The sequence below is a fragment of the Moschus berezovskii genome, chromosome 1 (assembly GCF_049115385.1).
Source record: "Moschus berezovskii isolate FMDL1 chromosome 1, NW_MosBer_1.0, whole genome shotgun sequence".
NCBI classification, from domain to species: domain Eukaryota; kingdom Metazoa; phylum Chordata; class Mammalia; order Artiodactyla; family Moschidae; genus Moschus; species Moschus berezovskii.
Window position 1 is genome coordinate 88969435 of NC_142460.1, and position 17554 is coordinate 88986988.

At 47.1% G+C, this 17554-nt stretch overlaps 1 protein-coding gene across 1 annotated transcript in view; it reads left to right on the forward strand.

Annotated features, from left to right (window-relative positions):
- The first annotated feature begins 934 nt into the window (after nucleotides 1-934).
- Nucleotides 935-17554, forward strand: part of PDIA5 (protein disulfide isomerase family A member 5) — a 93428-nt gene continuing 76808 nt past the window's right edge. The window contains exon 1 of the mRNA XM_055395329.2: nucleotides 935-1118. Coding sequence (XP_055251304.2) covers nucleotides 1071-1118 — 48 coding nt within the window. The 5' untranslated portion in view covers nucleotides 935-1070. The remainder of the gene's footprint in view (nucleotides 1119-17554) is intronic.

The following is a 17554-nucleotide window of genomic DNA, read 5'->3' on the forward strand; positions in this document are numbered from 1 at the left end:
TGTACAATTCAGTGACATTTAGTACATTCACAGGGTTGTGCAACCATCACTTATGTCTTGCTTCAAAACATCTCATCACCTCCAAAGGAGATCCTGCACCCAGTGAACAGTCACTCGCCAATCCCTCCTCTCAGTCCCAGAAAACCACTAATCTACTTTCTGTGCCTCTGAATTTGCCTGTTTCTGGATGGCTCATAAAAATCTAATCATACAATATGCATACTTTTGTGTCTAGTTTCTTTTCTAGCATAATAGTTTCAAGCTTCAACCACACTGTAGCATGTATCAGTAGCTCATTACTTTTAATGATGGAATAATATCCCGCTGTATGAATACATCCCATTTTGTTTATCCATTTATCTCTCAGTGGACACCTGGGTTGTTTCCACCTCTTTGTTATTGTGAATAACGCTGCTGTGAACATTTGTGTAAAGACTTGGATGCCTGTTTTCAAATCTTTGGGGTACATGCCCAGGAATGTGGTTATTAGGTTATATGGTAATCTGTATTCAACTATCTGAGGAAATGTCAAATTGTTTTCCAACAGGTCAATAAAAGTTTCTTGAATGAAAAAAAAGGAACAGTAGGCGGGAGGCAGGGATGAGGGCTTTTCCGCCCTCCACAAGCAGCACTGGACGGTGCCATTTGCAGGCTGTGTGATCTGGGTCAAATTACTTAAATTCTCTGGGCCACCTCTTCATCCTCAAAGTGGGAAAAATAAAACTTTTCTCTGTGAGCCGAAGGACATGTTTTTTCTAAAGTTCTAAGCACAGAGTAAGCCCCCCAAATTAACTGCCTTCCCTTACTCTGACCTTGACCATATCGCACTAGGCTCTTGAGTCTACCTGGCCAGGGGGCCAAGTTCAGCCGTGCTGCAAACTACAACTCCCAGCACGCACTTCTCCCGGGCCGGCTCTCCCAGCGTGGTGCGCATGCTTTGGCAGACGTGGCACCGGGAACTCGGAGGCGGGGAGCAATTGGGAAGTGGCGGCGGCGGTTGCACCCGGCGAAGCTGCGGTCGCGGGAGCCCGAGTGGGGACCGGAGCCGGCTGGGGGCAGCGGCAGCAGGGATGGCGCGGGTCGTGCCGGCGTGGCTGCTCCTGCCGCTAGCGGTCTGGGTGAGGCTGTGGCGCTGGGGTTCGGGCCGGGACTGCACGTGCGCCCGGCGTGCAGGTCCAAGCTCCCTGCTCCCGGCGCTCCCGGGACTTGCGGGGAGATGATGCCTCCGCGCGCCTGGCTGGGGGCGTGCGTGCTGGACGGGCGGGGACCCGGTGGCTGTGCGGGAGGCGGCGGGGCTGTCGCCGTGCCCTCCCTGCGGAGTGCTTCGGCACTCAAAGGTCGAAAGGAGCCCGGGGTCGGGAAGCCCGGGGGCGCTGGGCGATCGCTGGCTGGGGGCTTGCGCGGTGGACAAGACTTTACGGGGGTGCAGGTCAGGGGGCTGCCACAGGCTAGGGCGGAAAGCCGGCGGCTTGCGGGGGCGCTGTGCCCCAGTCTCGGGGCCCTGCACCTGTGTGAGTTTAGGGTAGGAAAGGGATGCTTGGCACCTGCATTGCCTGAAACCTTGTTTTAGGGCCACCTAGATCTTGGTTTTGGCCCTGAGCAGCCGGGAAACTGCCGGCCACCACGTGGACTGCCCTCCCAAGCAGCCCCCCGCCGGCCAGACTTGGCTTGGCCGGGTGGGGTCGCCGGGGCGGGGAGTTCTGCTCCTTTGCCCAACTGAGGCTGGCTGGAACCTCAGCCACTTTCTGTCTTGTGATGCGGCCTATCATTTAATGTAGGTGACTTAATCTCCTCATCCGTGAAATGGGGACGCTTTAGGTACCACCCCCCCCCCCCCCCACGCAAGATTGCCAGGATGATCGGATGACAAATTGGAGGAGGAAGCTCTGTAAATTTCGAAACCCTACAAGAGGGGAGGAGGGGCGGGCCAGGGTTATGGCAATGTGGGATCTCCGGAGCAATTTGCTACACTTGGGGTTGGGGGTGGAGAGTGTACCTCAGGGCATTGCTGAGAGAGGTCGGAATGTGTGTGCCCACAGCACCCAGGGTCCGGGGTTTGGCCTTGGTGTTTCTGTGGGTCTCCTATACCTCTCCTATAGTTTCTGGTCTCCCTTATTCTGGGACAGTTTTGGCTCCTTCTTTTCCTGAAGTTCCTGAAGAGAGACTCCTGCTTCTGACACTCTTTTCAACCTGGATTTTCCAGTTTTTTTTCTTTTGGGTGTGGCAAGGATGCTGGACAACACTTGAGGAGAAAAAATGGAGTGTGGATTGAGTTGTTTTAAACACTTCCGTTTCTCAATACTGTGCCCTTCTGGGATCACCAGTGAGGAGTTGCTCAGTAGTTTCTGGTTGTCTGAAAGTGGGTAGAAAAGGGAGCTCCCTGCCCCTCTAGATCTGTTTCTCCCTCTTAGAAACGGGGCTGGAGTGGGGCAGAGTCACTTCCCCAGGCTTGTTTAGGTTTGTCTGATGCTCTGTTTGCATTCTGTTCCCTCCGCCAGTTGGCCTGGGTGGTCTCTGTGCCAGGCAGGGCTGCTGGACTGTGCAGAGGGGGCCATCTCCAGTGCCACCCCGGAAAGCTGTTTGAACTCAGTCTGTTTTAGAAGGTCTACTTTCTTCTTCCCCTTCCTTTTCCCTCCTGTGAAAATGAAAGACTTGGGACTCTGGCCAGAAAGAAGTTTCATTCAGCAAACATTCATTTATCGGCTGGCACTGGGTTGGATTTGAGACGGAGGGCAAAACAGTCATTGTTCCTGCAGTCTGGTTGTTGCCCTGAGTTGGGCGGGGAAGTCAGTCCTGTGGGTAAATAAAGACAGAAGAGTGAGTACCCGTATTTGAAGTTCTGGGAACACCACCAAAGGAGAGCTGTACATTCATTTAGAGGGAAGGTCAGCCATGACTTTCCTGAGGGGTGAGTTGAGCTGTCAGGAGCGAGCGTGGGAGTCATCCAGGCAGTTGAGATCTGCTGATGCCCTCCACTGGGAGGTGGGGAGAGTGGGTAGGTTTGCTGAGAGCACTAGAACCCGGGAGTCATCAGCAAGGAATTGGCATTTTCTCCTTTCCCCAAGCCCATGATTGGCTTAGCAGGTATGAGACTGAGGTGTAGAGTCAGTGACGAGTGGTGAGTGGACACCAGGGTGCCATGCTATGCTAAGTTGCTTCAGTCGTGTCCAACTCTTTGTGACTCCATGGACTGTAGCCTGCCAGGCTCCCCTGTCCTTGGGATTCTCCAGGCAAGATTACTGGAGCCGGTTGCCGAGCCTTCCTCCAGGGGATCTTCCCAACCCAGGGATCGAACCCATGTCTCCTGCGGCTCCTGCATTGTAGGGAATTTTCTTTACCACTGAGCCACTGAGGAAGCCCAGACACCAGGATGGGCCTCTGTAAATATAAACTGTGTCCATGTGATAAGGGTTCCCCAGCTCCTGAGAATTGATTGGGTTTCTTTGTTTACTCAGTATTTACTGAGAGCTGATATGTGCAGCTCTCAGTAAATCTGAGATATGTGATCACTCACCTTGAGCCAGACATCCTGGAATGTGAAGTCAAGTTGGCCTTAGAAAGCATCACTATGAACAAATCTAGTGGAGGTGATGGAATTCCAGTTGAGCTATTTCAAATCCTGAAAGATGATGCTGTGAAAGTGCTGCACTCAATTTGCCAGCAAATTTGGAAAACTCAGCAGTGGCCACAGGACTGGAAAAGGTCAGTTTTCATTCCAATCCCAAAGAAAGGCAATGCCAAAGAATGCTCAAACTACTGCACAATTGCAGTCATCTCACACGCTAGTAAAGTCATGCTTAAAATTCTCCAAACCAGGCTTCAGCAATACGTGAACCGTGAACTTCCAGATGTTCAAGCTGGATTTAGAAAAGGCAGAGGCACCAGAGATCAAATTGCCAACATCCACTGGATCATGGAAAAAGCAAGAGAGTTCCAGAAAAACATCTATTTCTGCTTCATTGACTATGCCAAAGCCTTTGACTGTGTAGATCACAATAAACTGTGGAAAATTCTGAAAGAGATGGGAATACCAGACCACCTGACCTGCCTCCTGAGAAACCTGTATGAAGGTCAGTAAGCAACAGAACCAGACATGGAACAACAGACTGGTTCGAAATTGGGAGAGGAGTACGTCAAGGCTGTGTATTGTCACCCTGCTTATTTAACTTATATGCAGAGTACATCATGAGGAACGCTAGGCTGGAAGAAGCACAAGCTGGAATCAAGATTGCTGGGAGAAATATCAATAACCTCAGATATGCAGATGACACCACCCTTATGGCAGAAAGTGAAGAGGAACTCAAAAGCCTCTTGATGAAAGTGAAAGAGGAGAGTGAAAAGGTTGGCTTGAAGCTCAACATTCAGAAAACGAAGATCATGGCATCTGGTCCCATTACTTCATGGGAAATAGATGGGGAAACAGTGGAAACAGTGTCAGACGTTATTTTTTTGGGCTCCAAAATCACTGCGGATGCTGATTGCAGCCATGAAATTAAAAGACGCTTACTCCTTGGAAGGAAAGTTATGACCAACCTAGATAGTATATTAAAAAGCAGAGACAATACTTTGCCAATAACGGTCCATCTAGTCAAGGCTATGGTTTTTCCTGTGGTCATGTATGGATATGAGAGTTGGACGGTGAAGAAAGTTGAGCGCCGAAGAATTGATGCTTTTGAACTGTGGTGCTGGAGAAGACTCTTGAGAGTCCCTTGGACTGCAAGGAGGTCCAACCAGGAGATCAGTCCTGGGTGTTCATTGGAAGGACTGAGGCTAAAGCTGAAGCTCCAATACTTTGGCCACCTAATGCGAAGAGCTGACTCATTTAATAGACCCTGATGCTGGGAGGGATTGGGGGCAGGAGGAGTAGGGGACGACAGAGAATGAGATGGCTGGATGACATCACCGACTCAATGGACATGAGTTTGAGTAAACCCCAGGAGTTGGTGATGGACAAGGAGAACTGGCGTGCTGTGATTCATGGGGTCGCAAATAGTTGGACACGACTGAGCGACTGAACTGAACTGATACGTGCAGGACACTGGTCTATGACCCAAGAGATGCAAAGAAGTGTGAAGGGGTCTACAGAGATTCATGGACAGGGGTGTACACACATCATATTTTTTACAGTAGCAAAAATATGGAAGTGGCTTACATGCTTAAGAATAGCAACGTGTTTAAATGACTTGTAGCCCTACCCATACCATGGAAAGGGATGTTTATAAAGGATGTATGTATTTGCTAGAATGCTGGATTTATTTTCAAAATATTTTATAATGCTTATGAGGACTATCTAAGGACATGAAAAAGTACTTGTGTATGATAATTAGGGGAAAAGCAGGATACAAAACGGAATCCCAGGGTGGCTGAAGCTAGCTGCAGAAGTGAGGGATTAGCTGAACATCCAAATGTCAACAGTGATTGCTCTGGAAGGTGGAGTTGTGGGTGATTTTTGCTTACTTCTTTGTTTATGCTTTTTTTATATTTCTCAAGTTTTCTATATGAATGTACATTAGCTTTTAATCAGAAGTTAGTAAAGGAACTTAAAAAAAAATGTTTCTTTGGGGACTCCCAGTCTTCCAACACTATGACATGGAAAGAACTGCAGTCAACACTTGGACAAGTTGGTCCCAGCCCTTCCAGGCTGGGTGTCTCTGCCTGGGGCCTGCAGCAGGGAGGGCCAGGCTGTCCTGTCCCCCACCCCTGCGGCTGCCTGGCCCTTCATCCTGTCCCACTTGGCTCCTCCCTGCAGTCAGCCCTTCCTCAGGCCATCCTATAGTCTCCATCCAGAACTTGGGAGGACGCGACCTCACCCTGCTCAAGGGTCTTAGTGTCAGGCCGAGGCCCAGAGTGGGCCTGTGATGACCTTTTCAGAGTTTCATAGACAAATGGGAAAAATAACAACGGTGAATTTTTTTTTTTTTTTTGTCATGATTCCAAGTATTTCCAGTTTAAAAACTTAATTTCTCTGACATGGTATCCATATTGAGAGGGTGCTGGGGAGTGGCTTAGAGTGTCCTTTTGGAAAAAAAGATGAAAGCAGTGATACTGTATTGTGATTTTTTAAAAAAGCCTTCAATTGATAAAAATCTAAATTCAAATATTTGTTATATACATATTTTAAACATATTAAAAATATATGTTTTAATTATTTAAATTATATTTTAAAATATATCCTGCTACTCTGTGAGCTTCAGAAGTCTGAGAACTATTGAGCTAACTCAAAATTCTCTGATTTTATAAGAGAAAAACGAGGCTTTGAGAGAGAAGGGACTCACCCACTTGAGGCCACCTAGTTTGTAAAGACAAGGCGGGTGTGAGAGCCCGGCTCCTGAATTACAGATGGGCATTCTTCCCACTCCATCTATGTCATCCGACTCCCACCTGCTTCCTTCCACCCACACTGCTGCCCAGGCCTCTGCCCCTGAGGGTGGCATGAAGCGCGTAACCTGGTGGGACAGGGGCGGAGGTGCAGGGAGCAGCGATGTTTGCCTGGTCTCTCCTGCAGAGCTTTTAATGTATACATATTTAGGTTCTACACCATTATATATTTAACAGGCTCTTGTGGGCTGGCCTGGGGGCCTAATTGCCAATTATAATGCTGCTTGAAACCTGGAGTGTACTTTTCCCACAGAAATAAGCACTTTACAGAGGAAGTGTTAAAACAGAACTGGCACATGAGTTGGGGGGGATGGCCAGGTGCCTTAGGAGCGGCAAACAGGGTGCTGTGGATTCTGTCCAGGATCAGTCTCTGGGTCACCCAGCGACCAGAGAAGGGCCCCAGCTTATGCCTCACAAGGAGGGCAAACCCTGAGCTCTGTGACAGTGGGGATCCTCTGTGTCCTGGCACCTTGCCCAAACCTGACATGCAGTCACCCCTGGTCCATATTTGCTGCAAGGAATCAGTGTTGCAGGCAGGGAATCCAAGACAGAATTGTAGGCAATGAGGAGCAATGGACCAGGCTAGATGGACAGAAGGATTCGAGTCTGGGGCTGGGGAAATAAGTCTAGAAAAGTGAATCCAGTAAAAAAAAAAAACCCTTAGATTCTTGGCAAAGCTTTCAGGACTCAAATCTGTAGGCAATGGAGAGACATGATGAAAGTTGCCCTTTTTAATAACAAGAACAGTGAGGCCACAGTGCAGGGTTGGGTTGGAGTGGGAGAGACTAGATTAATTTTCCCAAAACAACACATTCTTCCTCTTACTTTCTTCTCTGTTATGTACAAGATGAAGTCCAGTGTGATGTTACGGAAAGAACATGAGCCTTTAGCCACAATCAGGAGCTGTGTGACCTTGGGCCCTGCCTATTTTCTTGTTTGTCAGCAATGGTAATAATATCCATTGTACAGAGTTGAAAGGATCAGAAATAATACAGGGAGCACCCAGCACAGTGCATGGCACATGGGCATGCGCAGTAAATAGGAGCCTGCAGGCACCTCAGGTGGTTGGAGAAGGTGTGCCTTTCGGAAGCCAGTGAAAGGCCAGAGGGGCTATGAGTGGAGGCTGTGAGCCGTGGGTAGGGGGCTGTACCATAGGATTCTTGGATTCTTGCCATCATGGGTCCCTGGAGCCGAGGTCCTGATGGCTCCTTGCCCCTCTGCACTGGGCCCTTCAGAGCCTCTGGATGGGTGGGGAGTGTGGGTGTGTGTGCACAGAGGGGCTAAGAGTTTAAGTGCTCTGCTTTTCTCCTTTTTTCTGAAGGTGGGTCCTCTCTTGAGACTGGAGATACCAACCACACTGCCTCCCTGGAGGGTTTGCCCCAGCTTTGTGGTTTTGTTCTGTGAGGCTCTTGTATTTCCCTTGGTGGTTGTAGTAGGTTTTGGAGGCTGACAGTGGACTAGGGAGTGACCCCTGGGGTGTAGGAGAGCCTAAGTTCTCCTGCATTACCGGACTTTGGTGGTTTTCTTGCCGTCCTTTCGTTTCCCCCACCCCTGGCATCGTGGTGGGAGAGGGAAGGAGCACTGTGCCTTGCCCATCCTGCAGCACTGACCTGAGTCTCTGGCTTCCCATTCGACCTGTCGACAAGAATTATAAAACACCTGGTCATTGTAGAGGGCTTGCAAAGTATTTCGGTGTATTTCACGTCTGTGTGGTTCTGCGTCCCACGTGAGCTGGGTGAGATAAGCCGGTTGAGTACTGTTACTTCAAGAGAGGGATGGGTAAGTTGACAGAGAGTGGGGAGAGAGAGACCATCGATGGGCATGGCCTGGAAGGGGAGGGCATAGACAGATGAATGGGTCATCTGACTGGGCAGCCTCCTTGGCAGGTGCTATTTTCTGAAATAGCAGCACCAGCCATTTACCTGGGGTGTCCATGATCCTTGCTCTTTAGCTCCCTGATGGCCTGAATACGGGAGGCAGGGCCGCAGCCAGGCTCTCACTGACCATCCTCCTCGCCCTTCTCACCACCCTCCCTGCAGGACTCTAGGTAACTGTCCCCTGAGACCACCTATGTCCATTCACCAGTTTATACCAGTCCATTCACCTATGTCCATTCACCAGTTTACAATCACTTCTAAATAGTTAACTTTGCAGTTATGTTTTGAGGGGTGGGGATGTGGGGTTGGAATAGCCTTTTTGCATCTTTTTATTCCCTGAGGTCATGCTGAGCCCCCAGCTTGGATGTGTGCTCTGTGCCCAGATGGCCTGGTGATGAGCCTGTGCTTGGCTTCAGGGTTTCCCGCTCTTCACAGCTGGCTGGGGCAGGAGTAGAGCATCCATCACTGCAAAGAATCCCACCATTCCTCTAACCCCTTGGCATGAGCAGATGTCTTTAATTCGTGAGCAGATCCTTTAATCCTTGCCTTGGAAGGTATTAATGGAGATCGAGGTCGAGGGCTTACGCTGGGGCTTAAACATAAGGGTGATCCAGCTTCTGAGCCAAGTCGTGGGCTTGGCTGGAAAGCTCTGCTCTAGGGCCAAGTAGGGCAGGCTCCTGAGGAACAAGCAGCTTTGCTCTCACCAAGGAGTCTGACCTGGCTGGGTCCTGGGCAGGGTGTTGTACATGCTCCTTATTTCAAAGGAACATGGACCACCGTCTGCGTGTTACATATATCATGTTCATTCATTCCACAGATCTTTCTTCTTTTGTTTTTAACAGATACCTCATGAGACTCTTATGAGCCAGAAATACTGTGCAAGGCATTGGGGACAAACTGATAAAAAGGATGGATACCATCCTTTCCTCCCATTGCATGGTGAGAGACCACTAATTTATTATTTAATTCAAGTAGGACATGCTGGAAGGAGGGAGATAAAGTGGTTAGAGCATGTGTAACAAGGGTCCCTACCCTATTGCAGGGCGTCAGAAAAGGCCTCTCTGAAGACTTGTGGACCCTTTCTCAAAAAAATGTTTTAAAATGTATAAAACAGTATGCATTGGATTATAGAAGAAACCAGTGATATTGAAATAGTTATCAAAATATTTTAACAAATCGTGACAAAGTAGTATGTATTTTTTTTAATGCATCACGTAGGAAGATCTAGTGACAGAGTTGATAATTTCTGTAAATTGTAAGTAGTGATGAGCATAGATATCTGCAATAATCCTCTTGTGCTGAGAAGATGTGATTTCTATTGGTCACAGACATTGTCAGTGCTACTATAATTGGTTACCTACATTCATAATAAAGGGAAGACTAAATTTCAGTGAAATTAGTGAAAATAAAGATGCAGTTTATTTATTTCAGTGAAATTTGTGAAAATAAAGATCCCATCCAAATTCACAGACCCCAGTGTAAGAAAAATTATCCCTAAACTTGGAAATTAAATATGATTTCGTGACTTTCTAATGTCACACTGGAGCATTATCTAGGAAGCCCATTTCAGGGGCATCCAGTGCTTTAGGGATTGTCACTGTGTTTTTTATTCCTTAGGACACATACTCTGTAAACTTAGAAAGGATGCAGATGATTTCTGTTAGGTAGAGAAGAGAGATTCTTCAGGACATTAACTGGCTTGTTATCTCATTTAGCAATCATACCTTTTTTCATCGATCACGTGTAAATTTCTTATAACATCTTTTTATTAAAGAATTTGGCTGTGGGCTTACAGGATCTTAGTTTCCCCAATACTGGAAGCGTGGAGTCCTAACCACTGGACCACCAGGGAATTCCCTATAACTTCTTTAAAAAAATATTTTTATTAACCTTTTTTTTTTTCTTTCTTCCATCCTCTTTTTACCTAGCTTTGTCATTTTAGTGGGCCCCTTATTGAGTTAATAAGACTGAAATATGCTCAATCTTTGCATGAAAATTGGGTTTTTAAATTTGAAAATTATACTGGATCCCTGTTGAGCCATGGAGCAAGCAGAATGTGAGGTCTCAGAAGGGAGGTCTGGGTGAGGCTGTTAATGTAGGGGTGCGGCTTGGGTGGGGTACCCCAGGGGACGGCGTAGGGCAGGTAGAGAAGATGGACTGAGTGAGCCCTGAGGAACTTCTGCATTTACAGGATGGTGGCAGTGGATTTACTAAGAAGATAGTAAGGGTTGTGGGAGAGGTGGAAGGGAGACCAAGTGTGCTGTGCCAGGGCTGAGCAAAAGGAGAAGTGGAGGTGCCTGTTGGGTCAGCCACATGGAGGTCATTGCCGGACCTCCACCAGCAGCCTCTTTGGTGTTGGGGGCAGATCTGAGGATGCTAAGGACTGCTTAGAAGGGGAGGAGGGAGGTGGAAAATTCTGGCTGTGAAGGAGTGGGGAGTGGTATGGGGTCCAGAGAGGAGGTTTTTGAAAGATGGGTTAGTGGCCTTCCAACCCGCTGTGACTCCAACCACCTTAGGGAGGTACGTGTAAAAATGGATTCTTGGGCTCTCCAGATCCATGAGATGATTTTCTCCAAGGGCGAGGCCCAGGAAGCTATCTTTCCAGAAAGCTTTTACTTACTGCTGTTGTGCAGCTACAAACCAGAGACGTTTACAAGCTAACATTAAATTTACGTGGTGGACAGTATCTTGCCAGCCAAGGGCCGAGTGGCATGACACAACTTCTGCCCACGATAAGAGCCACATACGCCAGTGAAATTGTGAGACTCACTTGGCTGGAGCATGTGCCGTTTTTGCTTTTTTCTGTGGGCGTCGCACAGCAGGTAGCACGGAAGAGATGGCTCCCGCTGTCCCTGGGGCTTTTTCCTGTTGGTTGTGCTCAGTAGCTAGATTGGAAGGGGAAGCCGACTTGCTGGCTTCTCGGGTCTTGTTTGGGTGGAGCTCTGGGGAGTAGAGAGAGCTTGAGGGACACCAGTGGGAACTGTGTGCTTTGACAGGCAAAGACAAGAGCTTGTGATCTGGGCCTAGAAGACCTCTGAGTCCTGGTTCTGCTGTTTTAGGCTTCACCTAAGTTGAGTGCCTTTACTTCTTTGAACCTCAGTTTTCACATCTCTAAAGTAGGGATGGTACACCTCCCACGCAGATTGTTTACAGCAGGTTTTCAAACATTTTTATTGCAATTCCTGCAAGAACAGTTTTGCATTTTACATTTATAACCGAGTACATATATCTATATATGAACATAACAGATGCAGAGTTTTCACGGAATACACAGTCTTGCTACCAGTGTACACACTGATGTCCTTCTTACTGTTATTTAAAAAACTGCTGGTGGTAACCCACTGAAGCGATTTTATAACTCTGCTCTTGGGTTAAGGCCTGAGGGATAGAAAATACTGTTTTCAACTCTCGGCTTTAGGGGATTGAATGGGATACTGTATGTCAAATCACAGATGTATCTCATGGGTCATGAGCGCTTGAATTGTTATTTTCTTTTCAATTAATGGAGCTTTGAGACAGGGTTGGGTTTCCGGAGTGGGAATTCACCTGCTCTTCCTCGGGCCCTGCTGCCTACTTCTCTGCTTCCTCCTCCAGCTCTTCCTCGTTAGCAGGCCTGGCACACCAGGCTGGCAGCAGCCCAGAGCCCTCTTGGCTCTTGAAGAGGTTTTCCACAACATTAAAAGCTTTAGGGACTTAAGTCCCGGTTAAATGCACTGCAGTTGCAATTTCAGGATAAAAAAACCTGTTTCTATAAGCTCTCGGATCAGTCGTCCTACCCCCGAATTGTCTCTTGTTGATAGCCACGTTTGTGCCACGGAAAATGGGTGGGAAAACTGTGGAGCCCACGTCAAAGGTGTGGTTTTTAAAGGAAGCAAAATATAAGACATACCCTGGCTTTGCATTCATGGGAGCAAGTGGTGAGCGTGCGTGGCTCTTGGTCTTTCCACTTCACCTTGGGTCTGAGTCAGAGCTCTTTATCCTACTTGCCGGGTAATGTTGAGCAAGTTTCTAACTCTTCGTCTTGGCTTCCTTATCTATAGACTAGGTGTAATGAAAGTACCTGCTTAATTCACTTGCCAAGAGAATGAGCTGGACAGTCATGTGAGCAGTTTTGCTGACTCCTGGGCACATGTGAGTACTCTAAACTCACAGCTCTTGCAATGATCATGGCCTCATCCCCAGGCCTTCGGTTTTGGGATTAGAGAGTCCTCTCAGGATTAGAAAGTCCTCTCTCGGGTTGGGTTCCATCCCAGCTGAGTGCTTTCCAGTTTCCCTCTCTTTAGCACATTTAGCTCCTCAGCTGCAGCTAGTCAGGGGTCCACATTCCAAGGGCCAGGCTTCTGTCTTTCTGCCACACAAACACGCGCACGTGCCATCCAGGCAGTGTTCATTTTCATTTCAAAGGCTGCTGGGTGGTGGACTTTTGAACACTGGGAAATATCAGTGGTGAAATCTTCAAACTTGGTTTGAGGTCAGGCCTTAGCTCCTTGTGAAGAGGGTATTTAGCCGTGGTGATTGGTGACAGATGCTTACAGTTTGTCCATTTGAGGAGCATAAATTGCCTGCATTTAAAAATGAGCGTTTCTCTCTCTCACTTCTTTTTCTGTCTCGTCAGAGCCATTGTAGGTATGCGTGGCAGGCAGAGTTCTCTGCAGATCCTGTATAATAGTTCTTGTTAAAAACTACACACTGTCAGGGGGACAGAGGAGCCAGCAGTCAGTCCGCTCAAAGCGAAGAGGGGAAGATAAGCACCGCTCTCGCTTGGGAAAGTGCCTGTGAACACTGAATAGATGGTCGAGGGTATCAGGAGGCCTGTGAAGGAGCGGGGGCAGTATTTGGTTGTATTCTGGACATCTGGGCATCTCTCTCTTTTTTTTTCTGTCTTATTTTAGGTGTTTTTTCCTAACTCTAATTTTGAAATAGAGAAGAGCTGCAAGAAGAATATAAAGGATTTCCATCTTCCTTTCACCCGATCCCACAAATATTAACATTTTATCACCTTTATCATACTCTCCCTCTGCATATAAAACGTTTACAGACACAGTTCTCCTTTGTCCCATACATACTTTATTGTTTCCTAAGAGGCAAGGACATTCTCTTATATAACCAGAGTACGATCGTCAACATCGGGAATGTAGCACTTGGCTCGGGACTTGATCCAGAATTACATGTTGAATTTGAAATTAATTTTCATGTCTCTTTAATCTCCTTTAATCTGGGCCGCTTTCTCAGTCTTTGTCTTTTGGGACCTTGGCATTTTTGAAGAATGTCCCTCAGTTTTGTTTTGGATGATGTTTCCCTTCCTTCGGTGCCTTCTATCAGGAAACATATGTTCATTTGACCCATTCCTGGTGGTGCTAACATTGGTTCCTTAGTTGAGGTTTCTGCCAGATTTCTCAACTGTAAAGTTACATTTTCTTGTAGTGGAGAAATGCTTGGAGACTGTTAATTGTTTCCATGGTGGTAGCCAAATGATGGTAATTTTTAAAAAGTATTTGTATCAGGCATGCCTATTATGGTTAGAAAAATACACAAAGGAGAAGAATAAAATCTATTCAAGGACAAAGCCTTACTTTGGTGAATTACTTTTTCTTCCGGTCATTTTTCTTAGCGTAATTGGCTGTATAGTTGTAATCATACTGTGTACATTTTAAATTCTGTTTTAAAAACTTAACATTAAAACAAATATCTTTTCACTGCACAATCTTTGAAAACATCAGTTAAATGCCTGTTTCATCCTGTCGAGTGGTTTACTCTAAGAAACGGTTCCCCCGATGTTGGATATTTAAGTTGTTTACAATTTTTGACTCTTATGAGTAGGAATGAGTGAGTCATATATGTGTCAGAATCTCTGCGAATTTCCTTGGGACACATTCCCAAAAGTGGAATTACCACGTGGAGGAGCAGAAATGCTTTTAAGATACTTGATTAATTGTGCCAAATAGCTTTTCAAAAGAATTGTACTGGCTTAAGTCTTTGCCAGCACTGTATGACAGTCGGGTGTCATATTTTAAGAGATTCACTAATGGTGTTTCTCAACTTTTTTTTTAAAACCATGAGCCAAAAATCAAGATGTGTGTTGAGATTAATTTCCTGTATTTTGAATTATGAAAGCATAGATATTTATTTCCAAAAGTAAATTATAGTGTAATATGGCACGTTACTCCCTTCAGGCTCTGCCACCCCACTCCTGGCCTTGGGATAGCTCTGGGAACTGGGAGCATGGGTGTGGCTAAGGCAGACCATTCAGGACATTGAGGGGCTTGGGTGCACATGAGGAATTGGGGAATTTCACCTACAGAATCCTAAGAGGGAATGTGTTTGCTGTCTTCAGAGTGTGGTAGGCTGGCAGAATGGCTTGGGAGAGGGAGGGATTTGAACTTTCTAATGACTGGAGCCATCCAAGATGATATGGTAGGAAATGGACTTCTGTGCATTAACATGTTTAGTTTCCTCAACCTTCCAGACTCCAATGTGCTGAGCAGCCTCAGGAGATTTTGAGTACTTGGCTCTGGAGGCTGAAGACGGCATGGAGAAATGTTGAGAGGAGTCTTCTATCTGGAAACCAACCAACCCAGCTCAACTCTGAGGGATGTCCTGGCCTGTTGGTCTCCTGCAGTGGTCTCCTTACTACTAATAGTAAAGGGCTGAGGTTGTGGGGAAACTGATGAGTTATTCATTTTTCTTTCATTTGTGGGTAGCCATCACCAGGTGACCAAGATACTTGGGATGGGAATAGGCACAGTGAAACTCGAGTAATTAGGAGGAACACAGTAAATCAAACCCTTGGTAGTCTGTCTCCTTCCTTATAGCAGTTGATCTAAAACATAATGCTTGATTTAATGCTGTAGATGCTTTGAAATATCCCAACTGGAGTACTGGTTAATATTTCTTTCTAGTTAAAGCTTTTGTTTCAGTAGGCACTCAAGATCTATTTGCATGTGTGCCAGAAAACCCAGAATGATGGTGTCTCAAAGAGATTCTTTATTCCACTCACATAGAAGTCTGGAAAGGGGTGTTCCAGGGTCAGTATATTCCTCTGTGGTATCATAGTCCCAGGTGCCTTCTGTTTTGATAACTACATCTTTAGCAAGTCCTTCCACCTCATTGTCTCAAGGTGGCTGCGTGAGTTCCAGCCATCTTTCCAGATTCTAGGGAACAGAAAGGAGGAAGGGACTAAGAAAAAACTCATAGACTGTCTATTAGGGACACTTCCTAAAAGTTGCTGCTTAACACTTTGGTTTACATTCCAGGGGCTGGAATTTAGCCACAGGGCCACAGTTGATGCAGGGAAGACTGAAAGGTTTGACTTTTAATGTGGGTGGCCACACGCCCAAGGCAACTCAGCAGTTTCTTCATGAGGTGTAATTATCTCATTGTACTTCTCTGGTAGTGGTCACTAGACGAGGTTTACAGAATATCATAATTGTAAAGGACTTTGGAAATCACTTTCAACCCCTTCATTTTACAGAGAAAGACACAGAGAAGGAGGCATGGCTTGTCCAAAGTCACACAGTCAGTAAATATCAAAACCAGCACAAAACTTAGGTCTCTGACTCTTTCTACCAAACCTCTAGCTCTCAAATACTCAGCTAACTGGGGTTCTCTGACCTGGGGTTCAGGTCATCTGTTTTTAACCTTATTCCTGGATCGCTTTACCACTAGCTTCCTAAGAGTCTAGACTTAGATTCTGACATTTCAAAACTATTTTGAGTAAAATGTGGGCTACACTAAATTAAACCAGTTTCTTCACAGCTCCAAACATAAGAAGGCTATCTTTTTTTCAGGTGACAGAGCAAAACGAAGGTCAAGTCCCACCTCCACCCTTTTTCCTAAATGTTAATCTTCTGTCCTCAACTCTTCTTCCTTTAGCAAGTTGCTTTTACATAATTGAATACCTCTGGCTTCATGATCTGCATTGAATAGTGAATCTATAACAACAGACAGCCTCCTGGGCTATAGAGAATGTGAGGGTGCTGGCACGTACCCCAGAGATCCGGAGCTTTTTAAAGCTGAGGGTGTAATGTGGCAAGGACTGATCTCCTGTTATTTTCCAGAATTGCATGACTCTGTAGCCTGGTGGTGATGGTGGGTGAGGTTAAGTGAAGAGAAAAGAAGTTGTGAATGCAGTGTGTTAGAGAGAATGAGAGGAGGCAGAAGGGAGCCCAGACCCTGCACACATCTCTGATGAACGGCAGATCTGGGCTGACTGCCCCAGGGTCTTGAGAAGGGTGGCCGACAGCAGGTGTTCTGGGCTTGCAGCAAGTAGAGAGTTGGTGTAAATCCCTGCTGGGACCCTCCTTGCCCATTCTGGAAGATTTTGACTTTTCCTGGCTGATTTGATTTCCCCTAACTGCAGGAAGGAGGTGCTTCTGGGAAGGGTCCACTTGGGGTGCTGTGAGTCTAGGGAGCTTGTGGGTTAGAGGTAAGCCACTACCTTTGGCCAGGACCTGGGAGGCCCGAACTCTGTGACTTGATCTACTGTGTGACCTTGGTAAGTAAGTTAACCTCTCCGAGCTTCAGTTTCTTCATCTATAGGATGAGGCTAGCGCCCACTTGTCCCGGAGGGGCAGAGGGGCACAGAGCTGGGAAGGACCATCCTCCGTGTGCTGTGTAGCCTGTGGGTCTGGTTCGCTGTGCAGACTGGTGGTTATTCCAGGTGCTGATGCCAGATTTGTGTACGTGCACATTTCTTCCTGCTTGGATGTGCCGTCCTGCCTGATTGCAGGCAGGGCCCTGAAGAGGAAAAGGTGGTGCTGGGTCTCCTGTTGTCCTTGCTGTCTGTGATTGGTCTCACTAATAGTACTGATTCAGATAATTACGATGCTGTGTGCTGTGTGCCAAGCATAACGTTAGGGTCTCTGTGTCATTTCACCCCCTTGTTTGATCCTCAGCCAACACTGCAAGGCAGGTGTCAGCATTATCATCTCCTCTTTGTAGGTAGGGAAATGACACTTGCAACCCCTCAGATCATCCTGCTGTAAATGACAGTGCCTGGATTTGAGCCCAGGTTTGTCTGACTCCAGACGCAGTGCTCTTGCTATGTGTCTGCTGGGTGGTGAGACCACAGAGGGAGGAGAGGCTTCTTGGCTGGAGGCCCCTGTGTCCGGCAGGCCCTAAAACGGGCAGGCACCTATTCAGAGGGTGAGGGGAGAAGCCAGTGTCCTCGACCCCATTGCCTCCAGCTGTAGTAGCGGGTGGGGGTGAGGGCCTCTGTGTCGGGCACCCTGAGTGGCTGCTGGGCGCTGCAAGGTGGCTTATACTCTGATTGGGGGAGGGGCTCGAGTGGAGGGGCTGCT